The 12773-nt window shown below is 48.1% G+C and overlaps 1 protein-coding gene and 1 long non-coding RNA gene across 7 annotated transcripts in view; one reads left to right on the top strand and one right to left on the bottom strand.

The window, feature by feature from the left end:
- Positions 1-975: 975 nt before the first annotated feature.
- LOC119962397 lies at positions 976-6065 on the bottom strand. The gene is made up of 3 exons (XR_005459859.1): positions 5994-6065; positions 4087-4206; positions 976-1811 (listed from the first exon to the last, which is right to left on the bottom strand). It is a non-coding gene; the product is annotated as an uncharacterized LOC119962397 (long non-coding RNA).
- A 166-nt stretch (positions 6066-6231) lies between these two features.
- actn1 (actinin, alpha 1) overlaps positions 6232-12773 on the top strand; it is a 230981-nt gene continuing 224439 nt past the window's right edge. For 3 of the 6 annotated variants that reach the window (XM_038784898.1, XM_038784860.1, XM_038784870.1), the window contains exon 1: positions 6232-6467. In XM_038784898.1, the coding sequence (XP_038640826.1) occupies positions 6357-6467 (111 nt within the window). In that variant the 5' untranslated portion in view covers positions 6232-6356. The remainder of the gene's footprint in view (positions 6468-12773) is intronic. The other 3 variants (XM_038784907.1, XM_038784888.1, XM_038784879.1) reach the window with 2 other exon arrangements.

Raw genomic sequence — 12773 nt, 5'->3', positions numbered from 1 at the left:
TGTCACAAGTAGGCTTACATTAACACTGCAATGAAATTACTGTGAAAATCCCCTAGTCGCCACACTCCAGCACCTGTACAGGTACACTGAGGGAGAATTCGGAATGTCCAATTCACCTAACAGCACGTCTTTCAGGACTTGTGGGAGGAAACCAGAGTACCCGGAGGAAACCCATGCAGGGGAGAACGTGCAGACTCTGCACAGACAGTGACCCAAGTGGGAATAGAACCCGGGTCCCTGGCGCTGTGAAGTAACAGTGTTAACCACTGTGCTACCGTGTGGCCTTTTAACAGCCAGATTGAGGTGCGAAGGATGTGGATCTGGTACAGCAAATGTGTCAATGACCATTTAAGCACCATGCAACTCACAGCACCTAAGCAGACCCCAAGACAGGTATCCGTTGATGCACAAAGATTTGCAGCCTTAAGAATGGCTCCCCAAATTCCTCCACAACTCTCCATCCCTACAGACAGCATTGGCATTCACTCTCAAGTGCTGACCTAGTGCTCCGAATCTGGGGTGATCTCCTTCTCCGTCCCCCAGATTTCATACCCATCTCCGAAGCTTAGACTGTACTTCTAACAGTGCTAACTCTCTGCCTTTTCTCATCGCAGAAGAGAGTTTAGAGCTCTCAGGCGAAATGGGCATGGCATTGCCTTCTTGGCCATGTAGATGGTACTGGAGGAGAATGCCCTGGTAATTGTCAAGGTGGCTGCTGTGCTGGCTCTTGGCACAGATACATTCACCTTGGTGGGTACATCCTTATGAGCTAGGAGCTCCAGGTTCAAGTCCCACCTTGGGACCTGATATCCAAGGAGGGTGTGTGCATAACACAGCCAGACAGATTGAGTATCAACCTGAAAATCCTCCGCCACACGCACAATGTCAGGCAGTGAGTGCAGGAGAGATTTCTGGTTAGACATGTGATAGAAAGAAAATTGAAACCTCTACCGTCACTATTCATATAGACTATAAAATGCTTGTAAAAAGCTGCAGCAACCCAGAGTGAACTGTAACACACAATAACCACCATCTCCACTCGACAGAGTGGTCGATCTCATGGACAGTCACAGGCAACAGGCCAATGAGTGGATGTGGGCACACAACAATGGCCTCAGGATATGGTGGCGACAACTTTGAGAAGGAATAATCAGTCACCTTGATGGCTGAACATGACCATCAAATCCAGCCAAGTGATCTTACTAATTTGGTTAATGGGAACGTGACAATCAGGCAACTTGTAGAGTCCATATGTGTGTAGAATCACATGTAATTGTCACAGGTTATTGTCTGTGATTCTGTGTTTCATCAGAGGGTGTGCTGTTGAGGCACACTCCAAACTGTAATCAATGGAATATAGTGAACTTCCATCCTTCATAGAATCCCCACAGTGCAGAAGGAGACCACTCAGCCCATCGAGTCCACATTGACCCTCCAACAGAGCATCCCGCCGAGGCCCAATCCCCCATCCAAACCCTGCAACCTGTTGTTTTTTTGCCTGACCCACCGACATGAGTAAGTTTCTTGTATTGGACAAATGACTACATAACTAGTATGTTAGTTCAATTATAATTTATTATTAGACACAGGCTTGGTGCTATGCGTAATAATCTACATGTGGCTACTTATTAAACTACATCTAACAACTAAAATGACCTTTACTTAACTTCTAAGTGACCGGCTCTGTGCAGGGCAGACAAGGCCTTTATCTGGATCCTCACGTGTGTCGGCTGGAAGTCTTCAGGCTCGTTTCGGCTGCGGCTCATCTTCAGGTAGCGACTGCGGGTCCTTGAACATGGCTGGTTGATATGCTGCAGTTGTTTGGAGAAAAAGAGACCGAATATTGGTTGCGCAGTTCTTCTTATCCCCGCGCCCTTTTGGGCGGTCCCAACTCAGGACCCAATGAATCGATAGGGTTTCGATCATCCTAATCGATTCTGGCCAATTAGGGGCGGGCTGGCTTGGGCAGGTCCTAGCTGCTATTGTCCAAGGCACGTATGCACTTCCAAATAGGGTAAATAGGCGCCCCCGAGTCTGTCACTGTTGCTACATATCGATCTGTGTCCCATTGTCCTGGGGAAATCGGTCATTGACCTTTAGTAGATGTGAGTTTCTGTTAGATCTGGTTTCCCTTTGCACAATACACAGGGGCTGTGTAACGTCTGTGTCCCAACGTGACCATAATTCCCATTAACCTTTGCGGGCAGGCATTTTAGATGGCTACAAACCCCACCCAACCTTTTGGACACTAATGGGCAATTGATCATGGCCAATCCACCTAACCTGTACATCTTTGGAATGTGGGAGGGAACAACACTTCCTCTGATAATCTCATTGTCCAAACCCTTGAAAAGGTTGCATTTGTCAAACAGGTTGTAACTAGGGTATTCTGCTAAATGGCCACACTAGCCATAAAAATTAGATTTCATATTTGTGCATTTTGGAATGCCTCCATTATGCTAAATTCTTAATTTAAAGAAAAGTTTATTTGCCTTTGGTCACCTTCTGAAAATTTGCAATAAAAGGATGCAGTGCTTTTAGCTGGATTGCTGTCTGTGGGAATACTTTGATGTGATTGGCTGTTTTCCCTGGCTTGCTGCTATTACTGCTGCTGGCCACCTGGAGAGCGCTTTAACTTGGTGCCAGATTTTAAAATGTCACCTGCAAAGAGGAAGCCTGTGGCACAGGGATTGCAAGATTTTTTGTGGGCAGCTTTCTTTAAACCCTGCTGCTGTGCCACTGACTGTAAATTTGAGGCCATAAATGCTGCTTCTCGCTCTGCCTATGCTGACTGAATGCTTTCCTAATTTTCTTCGTTAGAAGACTTTCCACAAAATGCCTACAGGCGGAAGGAGGCCATTCAGCCCATCAAGTCAGCACCAACCCTCTGAAAGAGGACCTTACCCCACCCAACCTGCACATCTTTGGGAACTAAGGGGCAATTTAACATGTTCAATCCACTCAACCTGCATATCTTTGGACTTTGGGAAGAAACCGGAGCACCCAAAGGACTTTGAGAGAATGTGCAAACTTCACACAGTCACCCAAGGCCAGAATTGAACCCGGATCACTGGCACTGTGAGGGAGCAGCACTAACTACAGTTCCACCCACTTCAATAATGCCCTTTGCAACCAGGACCTCCCATTATTGCCAGAGATAAGTATCCACATTCTCACTTTGTGGTCAACTAAAAGCAAAATACTGCGGATGTTGGAATTTGAACTAAAAATAGAAAATACTCGAGAAACTCAGCCGGTCCTGGCAGCATCTGTGAAGAGAGAGACAGAGTCACCGTTTCAAGTCCCGAAGACTCCTCAGTCATTTTGGAGCTGAACTCTGTTTCTCTCTCCAGTGATGCTGTCGGACCTGCCGCATCTTTCTAGAATGTTCTTGTTTCCATTATCTCACTTTAGCAGCTTTGTTCACCAAGTGTATTTTGCTGACTGAGCCCAGACCGGGAGTCATAATAAAATCACCTGTCCTGGGCAGCACTGTGGCGCAGTGTTTAGCACGGCTCCCTCACGGCGCCGAGGACCCGGGACCCTGTCCCTGTGGAGTTTGCACATTCTCCCCGTGTCTGCGTGGGCCTCACCCTCACAACCCAGAAAGATGTGCAGGATGGATGGATTGCCCGTGCTAGATTGCCCCTTAATTGGGGGGGAAAAAACATTGGGTACTCTAAATTTATTTTTTAAAATCGCTTATCCAGTCTTGTTCGAGCTTTACGATCTGTAACTGTCACAGGCACTTTTTTTTTAAACGAGCACTGTCGATAAAACTGAACTATTCGCCTCCAAATGAATGCTGGCAGGCTGCTACAGCCTTGCCTGAATGTAGAGCTGCTCGTAAAACATCATCAAATGTGTTTTAGGTCCGGGCTGCTCTGCACAAGCCATACATCACATTAAAAGCCTCTGCCTCTTGTATCCTTCTCAATCCTCGGGCTGCTTAACGTTACCTCCGGTCTGTTTTTTTTAATAAAAACTTTTTTTTTCCTTATATGGTAGGGTTTTTCTCAGTCTGATACCCTGCTCGTGTATTCTGGGGAGGCGGGGCTTTCTGTGCGTTAAGAATTGAGAATTTACCTTAGATGGCAAAGGAAGTCGTGCCGCCTAGGGGTATGTCCAATGCCGTCTCCTCATCCTACCCCTGCATACTTTCAGGCAGCTTCTCATACCATCGACACGGGAGAAGCTGCCAGCAATCTATGGAATGCAAATACTCAGTTCCAGAGTAAACGCGCCGAGGAAGAGGTAAAAGAGAGAGAAAAAAAGTTGAATCTAATTCGGGATGTTTACTCCACGCGAAAAGAATTTGTGATCCTGGAAGGAGGAATGTGATTTATGTAAAATCACCCACACTCCCTTACACACCCCCCCCCCCCCCCCCCCACCTCCTGAAATCCAGTCATGAAACGCCAGCTTCACACACAAGGCCATGAATATTGAAGGAAGGTGGTGAGTTTAATTGGGAAAGTAGGATTAAAACGTGGTTACTATGCTGAAGGGAATGGGAGCTCCCAGGAAAGCATTTTCTGTAACATTTCCAAGGACTGGTTATTTTTTTAAATCGGCCATGGGATGTGGGCCAGCATTTATTGCCCATCCCTGACCCTTTAAGAGAAAACAATGTTGCTATAGGTCTGGAGTCACATGTAGGCCAGACCTGGTAAAGACGGCAGATTTCCTTCCTGAAAGGACATTAGCGAACCAGATGTTTTTTTTAACCATAATCAATAATGGGTTTTATGGTCATCATTAGACTGTGAGGGGGCGGCATGGTGGTGCAGTGGTTAGCACTGCAGCCTACGGCACCGAGGACCCGGGTTCAATCCTGACTCTGGGTCGCTGTCCGTGTGGAGTTTGCACATTCTCCCTGTGTCGCATGGGTTTCACCCCCACAACCCAAAGATGTGCAGATTAGGTGGATTGGCCATGCTAAATTGCCCCTTAATTGGAAAAGATATAATTGGGTACTCTAAATTTAAAAATAAAAAAAATCATTAGACTGTTAAGTCTAGATTTTTATTGAATTCAAATTACACCATCTGCCGTGGCGGGATTCAAACCCGGATCCCCATAGCATTACCCTGAGTCATAACTTATGCCTCAATGTTCACTCCGAGTGTGAAGGCAGGGGTTACGTGAAGGTTATGCAGAACAACAAAACATAAATATGGACTGGAAAAAAGTGCTGCAAATACTCGACTGTTCTGCCAGATCTGTGGAGAGAGAAACAGAGTTGGCGGCACTCTGACCTCCTGGCACAGCCCCCATTCACCTTTCACTCGTTCCAAGTGGGGTATGTCCACTCCACACTCTCAGCTAACCACCTCTCCCACCCGGACCCCTTCATTACACTAAGGTGTTTTGGTTTGTTTTGTTTTAATCTTCTACATTTCCGTTGCCCACACTAGTCAATCGTGAACTCTGAGACTTATACTTGAAGATTTCGCTTCCTCCCTGGCCGGGACCTGAAGTGACAAACATAACATCACAGCTTCCTATCAGTCAGACTCCACAGCCCTTCTTAGATACTGCACCAGTTTAAGTGGCATCGCCCCATTGGCATCTGGTGCACAGATGCTGTTAATAAGCTTAATGGGTGTGGGATCATTGTTAAAATTATATTATTAATAAAAAAATGTACATATACAAATCCACGTTAGGAATATTATATAGTATGTGTTTAGAATCATTGTCATAATACAGTGCCACATTATGACAATCATTGTGCCTGTACAATGACTTCTGTGACTCTAACCCTGGGTATTTTTCACCTTGATTGAAATGATGCATTCTCAGGAAGGGGAGCCCCATTACCCCCATCAGCACCTTTGCAGATATTCAGTGCCCGCACAGTGTTAGTGATCCGCCTGAAGCAAACTGCAGCTTCCAAATAAACAGGACAGTGCATTTCAGAAGTGAGCAAGCGCCTGCTTGCTGCATTGCTGACTTGACAGTGCATCAACAACAAAAATGTAAAACGTTACCCATTGCTCATAGGCAGTCAGATGACAGGAGTGACATGGACAGCCCTCCTCCCCAATCTCTCTCTCTCTCTCTCTCCACAGCAACCAGCTAAATGATCCCACTGCCTTTGGAAGGGGGCGGGGGGAACCACTGTGCTCCTGACAGACTCGTGGCTCCATCAATAGGAATGGGGGGTGAGGGGTGTGCGAGCCAATGGGAGCAGGAGCAGGAGGAGGGATTTCCGCCGCTGGCTGCCTTGTGTAAAGCACAGTGAGAGAGAGAGAGAGAGGTGGGGGTAGAGCTGCTGGGTTTAAGGTTGTCTGTGTTACATTGTAATCCGGGCTGTACTGTGTAGCAACCAGCCACAGGGAGAAGGACACACCATGGATCATTACGATGCTAACCACTCGCAGACCGAAGACTACATGCAGCCAGAGGATGACTGGGACCGAGATCTCCTCTTGGACCCAGCCTGGGAAAAACAGCAGAGAAAGGCAAGTGGGGCAGCCTCTTGTACTGTATTCCTGAGCTGGCTCCGTTCACCTAGAGGATCAAAGCATTAACCCCCCCCCCCCCCCCCCCTTGCTTGGCTTTCCAGTTGTGGGAACTCGCTGTGAATCAACTGCTATCTGTGGGGTTATGTTAAATCTAGACAAAGCACAGATCTCACAGTTTTTAAAATTAACGTTGCCTTTATTGGGGAGGGGGTGCTTGTCAAAGCTGTGGTCTATTCTCCGTGATATCTTTTTTTAATTAAAAAATACTGTTTGCTGAAGCTGGTTCAGGAGTGTGTGTTGGGCAGTATTGCACGCTGCAGAGCCGGGGTTCCTGTTCTGGCAGCTGCTGGGCTGCAGTGTTGAAGTTCTGAGTGCAACAGATGGTTTTACTGGATGACTCCTGTGTCTATTCGGCAACGCAACGCCCAGTATCTTTCCGGCTTTGCAAACAGTTAGACCGGGAGAGCAATCCTGTAAAACATTGGGTGTGGGGGGGGGGGGGGGGGGGGGTGCGATTACCCACCCCCACCCTCAAGAAGCTTTTTAATCCAGGAGAAATTCCTTCCGACCCCCACCTTGCTGATCAAAGCATGGACACATACATGGGTGATAGGTACCTTGACCTGGGTGTAGTCTTGGTGTTTTATGCAGGTAGACTCCATGTTTAGCACAGTTTTCACCGTCTGACCCCCCCCCCCCCCCCCCCATCTTCCTGGTTAATCGGCTTTCAGAATGGTGTAGCACGGCACCCAGACCTCCGAAGTGTTCAGCTCAATACTTTTGAACGGAATTAAGGATCAAATAGTTTGAAATGAGTTTAATATTGGTGTTTATATTTCCTCCCTTGGGGCTAAACCCTCTTTCGGTTGAGGGAGAATTTTAAGTCGAGCAATGTGGGACTGTGTGCTTGTTGGGTCTGGTCACACACTGAAATGTCAGAGGTTTACTCTGTTCAGTATTGGGGCAGTTTTGTCATTGCTGGTGAAGGCCATACTCTCCGCTCTCTCTCCTTTTACCTGGTGTTCATGTATGTGGGAGCGTCCTTCCGCAGCACCCTGGCCTGTTTCAATGTCAAACTCCATGCACTAACCAAGCAGAGGTTAATCTTGAAACCACATTCTGTGCTGTGGCTGGGAACGGGGGATTCTTTCCAAGTTCTGAGGCTGGGTGTACCAGGTACCATTGTTACTTATTTGAAGTTCCTCATAAATAAATTTCCCCCTCAGCAACGCACCAACCACACCTTTTCTGTGAATGGCATTGAAAACTGAAGTGTTGAACAAGCTGTCAGTGGGGAAGCTTGTAAATAGGAACCAGCTAATCCTGGGATTTACTGCTTGGCTTCGATTAATGTGAAGTGTAACATACTGTATTATTGTATTTCTCTAAGCATTTTCTCAAACCCTGTCCACTGTTTAGGTTTCCTGATTTAAGTCGGTTGATGTTATTTTTGAAAATATCAACGTGTAGAGATTTGGGTGCTCCAAAATGTTTTGATGTTTTTTCAAACCATGTTGGAAAATATTTTGGAGTCGATAAGAGTTTGGGAAGGATAAGGGTTGGGTTCAGACTGTACAGCCATGTCCAAAAATGGTAACAGTCATTCTTTCTGAGCAAGTGTTTGATTTGGCTTGGCCTAAGGTTTATGCATTAGGTCATTTTACTGCATTAGGTATATATCATTTCAAATGTCTGAATTTCTCTTGCATACCAAAGAAGTGACATTGTTTTACCTCCCCCTCCCTTCTGATTAACGTGTGATCATTGCAAATTCTCTTGACATTGTTACCCAAGTGAGGGTGATTATGGCTTTTCTCTTAATCCCCTTCTTCCCTCCAGTCCATTCCTGGGCTGTGATACACCAAAAATGTTTGAGGAAAGAAGCTTAGCTTCTTGAGGCCACGTTTGAAGATGCCCCAGTTTGAGATGTTAAGAGACCGAACATTAAAATGAAGCCAAAGAGTGCGGTGGGGATCAGGCAGTATCTACAGGGTGTGTACTGGGTATAGCCTGTCATGGGACATGTAGGAAAGGGTGAACTTTTTTTTCCATTCCTTCCTCTTTTGAATAATTATTCAAAGGTTGGACAGGCACCTTTTATTTCTTTAAAAAAAAATATTTTAAATTTTAACAATGGACAACACCACCCCCCCCCCCCCAAACCAGCCAACATGGCCTACACAACCAACACCCCAACAAAAACTCTCCACCTTGTCCGCCTCCTCTTTTTAACCCCCATCTGCTGACAGCTTAGTTCTTTCCAAAGAAGTCGATAAACGGCTGCCACCGCCAGGCAAACCCTACCGTCGAGCACCTCAGTACGAACTTAATTTTCTCAATCCTGAGAGACCCAGCCATGTTACTAACCCACACCCCTGACTTTGGGGGCTCCGAGCCCCTCCATGCTAGCAAGATCCGTCTCCAGGCTACCAGGGAGACAAAGGCAAAGACATCGGCCTCTCTTGCCCCCTGGACCCCCGGGTCTTCTGATACACCAAAAATCACCACCTCTGGACTCAGGACCGCCTTTACCTTCAGAACCTCCAACATGACGTCATAATCCCCCAAGCTCCAGACAAGCCCAAAACATGTGGACATGGTTCATGGGCCCAGCTGCACACCGGCCACACCTATCCTCCACCCCTTCAATAAACCACCTCATCCGGGCCACAGTCATATGTGCCCTGTGGACCACCTTAAACTGTATCGGGCTCAGCCTGGCGCATGATGAGGATGCATTAACTCTCCTTGGGTCTTCTTAAAAACCAACTTCCAGGACTGAGCAGTGTTTGTGGGAAAATTCAGAGCTGTTCTCTGTAAATTGAAAAGCGGTTTGACAAGATACGTCTGCGCTCATGCATTGCAGATGATATTTATTAATTATCGACACATTTTGAGTCCCCTCATTTCTTTATTATTATTTACCATAAGAATCTTTATGCCTGTCAAACAAAGAGACCCCTCTGGCCCAAACTACACCAAATAGTGAATGGCAACACTCCCGCTGAAGTTTATTATTTTACAACGCACTAAACATCAGGAATGAAGCAATTTCAAATGCAGCCAGAAAAAGTTTCTATTGAGAGAAATTGTGCATTTGAACTGTATATTTATATTTCAGTTGTTGGGAGATTTGAGTCTATATTAGGAGGCTACTTGCTGCCTGCATAATACTGCTGATGTAAAGTTTCTCAGTGCTGTAATAAAAACAGAAAATAATGGAAATGCTCAGCAAGTCGGGCATTCATTCTGGTGAGAGGAACAGGGTTGATGCGAGCAAGAGGAGGTGATTCAACCCGTCGAGTCTACTCCGCCATTTGATAAGATTGTGGCCAATCTGCTTGTGGCCTCAACTCCAGTCTCCTGTCTGCCCCTCATCACCCTTGATTCCCTTGTCAATCAAAAATCTATCTAACTCACCCTTGAATAGATTCAATGACCCAGCCTCCACAGCTCTTTGGGGAAGAAAATTCCACCAAAAAAACAACCCCCTGAGAGGGAAATAAAATTCTCCTCACCTCTGTCTTAAGTGGCAGACCCCTAATTTTTAAACTGCGTCCCCTTATTTCTAGGCTTCCTCAAAAGGGGAAATATCCTCTCGCCGTTCGCTCTTTCAAGTCCCCCCAGAATTCTATATGTTTCACAGAATCACAGTGCAGAAGAGGCCCTTCGGCCTAACACGTGAAAAACATCTGACCTGTCCACCTAATCCTATTTGCCAGCACTTGGCCCATTGCGTTGAATGTTATGACGTGCCAAGTGCTCATCCAGGTACTTCTTTAAAGGATGTGAGGCAACCCGCTTTTACCACCCTCCCAGGCAGTGCATTCCAGACCATCACCATCCTCCTGAGTAAAAAAGCTTTTCCTCACAATCCCCCCCCCAAACCCCCCTGCCCCTCACCTTGAACTTATGTCCCCTCGTGACTGACCCTTCAACTACGAGGAACAATTGCTCTCTATCCACCCTGTCCATACCCTTCATAACCTTGCACACCTCAATCAGGTCGCCCCTCTGCCTTGCCTTCCCTGCTCCAAGAAAAACAACCTAAGCCTATCCAACCTCTCTTCATAACTGAAATGCTCCATCCCAGGCAACATCCTATTTTTTTTTTTTAAATAATTTTTATTGAATTTTTCAAAATACAAACATTTTAACCCCCCCTACATTTACATTTAAATTATAACAAAACAAAGTCAAACCCCCCTACTTAACAAGGAAAAGAAAAAGAATCCCCCCCCCCCCCCCCCTACCCGCGCATCCCCCCCCCCCCCCCCCGCCGGCGAACCGACAGTCAGACCAACTTATCATTTCTAGCAGCGTCCTCGGGCAGGCCTTGCCCGTGCCACCGCCGCTACCGTACTTCCTTCGTCGTTTTCCCCCCTCCCCCCCCCCCCCTCCCCCCCTCCCGCCCCTCCCCTCCCCTCCCGGGTTGCTGCTGTCATGGCCTCAGTTTCTATCTCTGATCCAAGAGGTCTAGGAAGGGTTGCCATCGCCTGGAAAACCCCTGCACCGACCCTCTCAGGGCGAATTTGATCCTTTCCAATTGGATAAAGTTTGCCATGTCGTTTAACCAGGTGTTAACACTCGGAGGCCTTTCGTCCCTCCACTGAATCAGGATCCTCCTCCGAGCCACCAAGGACGCAAAGGCTAATATTCCAGCCTCCCTCGCCTCCTGTACCCCCGGTTCCACCCCAACCCCGAAGATCGCAAGTCCCCATCCTGGCTTGACCCTGGACCCCACCACTCTCGACACCGTCCCTGCCACCCCCTTCCAGAACTCCTCCAGTGCCGGACATGCCCAAAACATATGTGCATGATTCGCAGGGCTTCCCGAACATCTAATACACCTGTCTTCACCCCCGAAAAAACCGACTCATCCTTGTCCCCGTCATGTGGGCTCTATGCAGTACCTTAAATTGAATGAGACTTAGTCGCGCACATGACGACGACGAGTTAACCCTCTCCAGGGCGTCTGCCCATGTCCCGTCCTCTATCTGTTCCCCCAGCTCTAACTCCCACTTATCTTTCAGCTCCTCTACTGGTACCTCCTCCACCTCCTGCATAATCTTATAGATGTCCGAGATCTTCCCCTCCCCGACCCAGACCCCTGATAGCACCCTATCACTCACCCCCCTGTCGGGGAGCGCGGGGAACCCCGCTACCTGTCGTCTGGCAAATGCCTTCACTTGGAGGTACCTGAACGTGTTCCCCGGGGGGAGCCCAAATTTCTCCTCCAGCTCTCCCAGGCTCGCAAACCTCCCCTCTATAAACAAGTCCCTCAGTTGTCTAATACCCGCCCTCTGCCAGCTCTGGAATCCCCCTCCTGTGTTTCCCGGCGCAAATCTGTGGTTCCCTCTTAGTGGTGCCCCTATCAGACCTCCCACTTCCCCCCTGTGTCGCCTCCACTGCCCCCAGATCTTGAGGGTGGCCGCCACCACCGGGCTCGTGGTATACCTCGTGGGAGGGAGCGGCCATGGTGCCGTTACCAGTGCCCCTAAGCTTATGTTGCCGCAGGACGCCCTCTCCATGCGCTTCCAGGCTGCCCCCTCCCCTTCCATCATCCACTTTCGTACCATCGATGTATTTGCCGCCCAGTAATATCCGGAAAGGTTGGGTAACGCCAGCCCTCCACTATCCCTACTCCGCTCCAAAAAGACCCTTCTAACTCTCGGGGTGCCATGTGCCCACACATACCCCATGATACTACTCGTTACCTTCTTGAAAAAGGCCCTGGGGAGGAAGATGGGCAGACACTGGAACAAAAACAAGAACCTCGGGAGGACCGTCATTTTAACTGACTGCACCCTCCCTGCTAGCGACAGCGGCACCATGTCCCACCTCTTAAACTCCTCCTCCATCTGCTCCACCAGTCTGGAAAAGTTCAACTTGTGTAGGGTCCCCCAGTTCTTTGCCACCTGCACCCCCAAATACCTAAAACTTTTAACTGCTCTTTTGAAGGGGAGCCTCCCAATTCCCTCCCCTTGGTCTCCCGGGTGTATTACAAAGACCTCACTTTTCCCCAGATTTAATTTATATCCCGAAAAGTCCCCGAACTCCGCTAGTATCCCCATTACCTCCGGCATTCCCCCCTCCGGGTCTGCCACATACAACAACAAATCATCCGCATAGAGCGAGACCCGATGTTCCTCCCCTCCCCTTGTCAGTCCTCTCCACCCCCCTGAACCCCTCAGTGCCATCGCCAACGGCTCAATCGCTAATGCAAAGAGTAAGGGAGATAGGGGACATCCCTGCCTAGTACCTCGATGGAGCCCAAAATATTCTGACCTCCTCCCGTTTGTT

This window comes from Scyliorhinus canicula, chromosome 2 (assembly GCF_902713615.1).
Source record: "Scyliorhinus canicula chromosome 2, sScyCan1.1, whole genome shotgun sequence".
In the NCBI taxonomy this organism is placed as follows: domain Eukaryota; kingdom Metazoa; phylum Chordata; class Chondrichthyes; order Carcharhiniformes; family Scyliorhinidae; genus Scyliorhinus; species Scyliorhinus canicula.
Note: the sequence above shows the minus strand (reverse complement) of the source record. Positions and strands in the feature narration are given on the sequence as shown.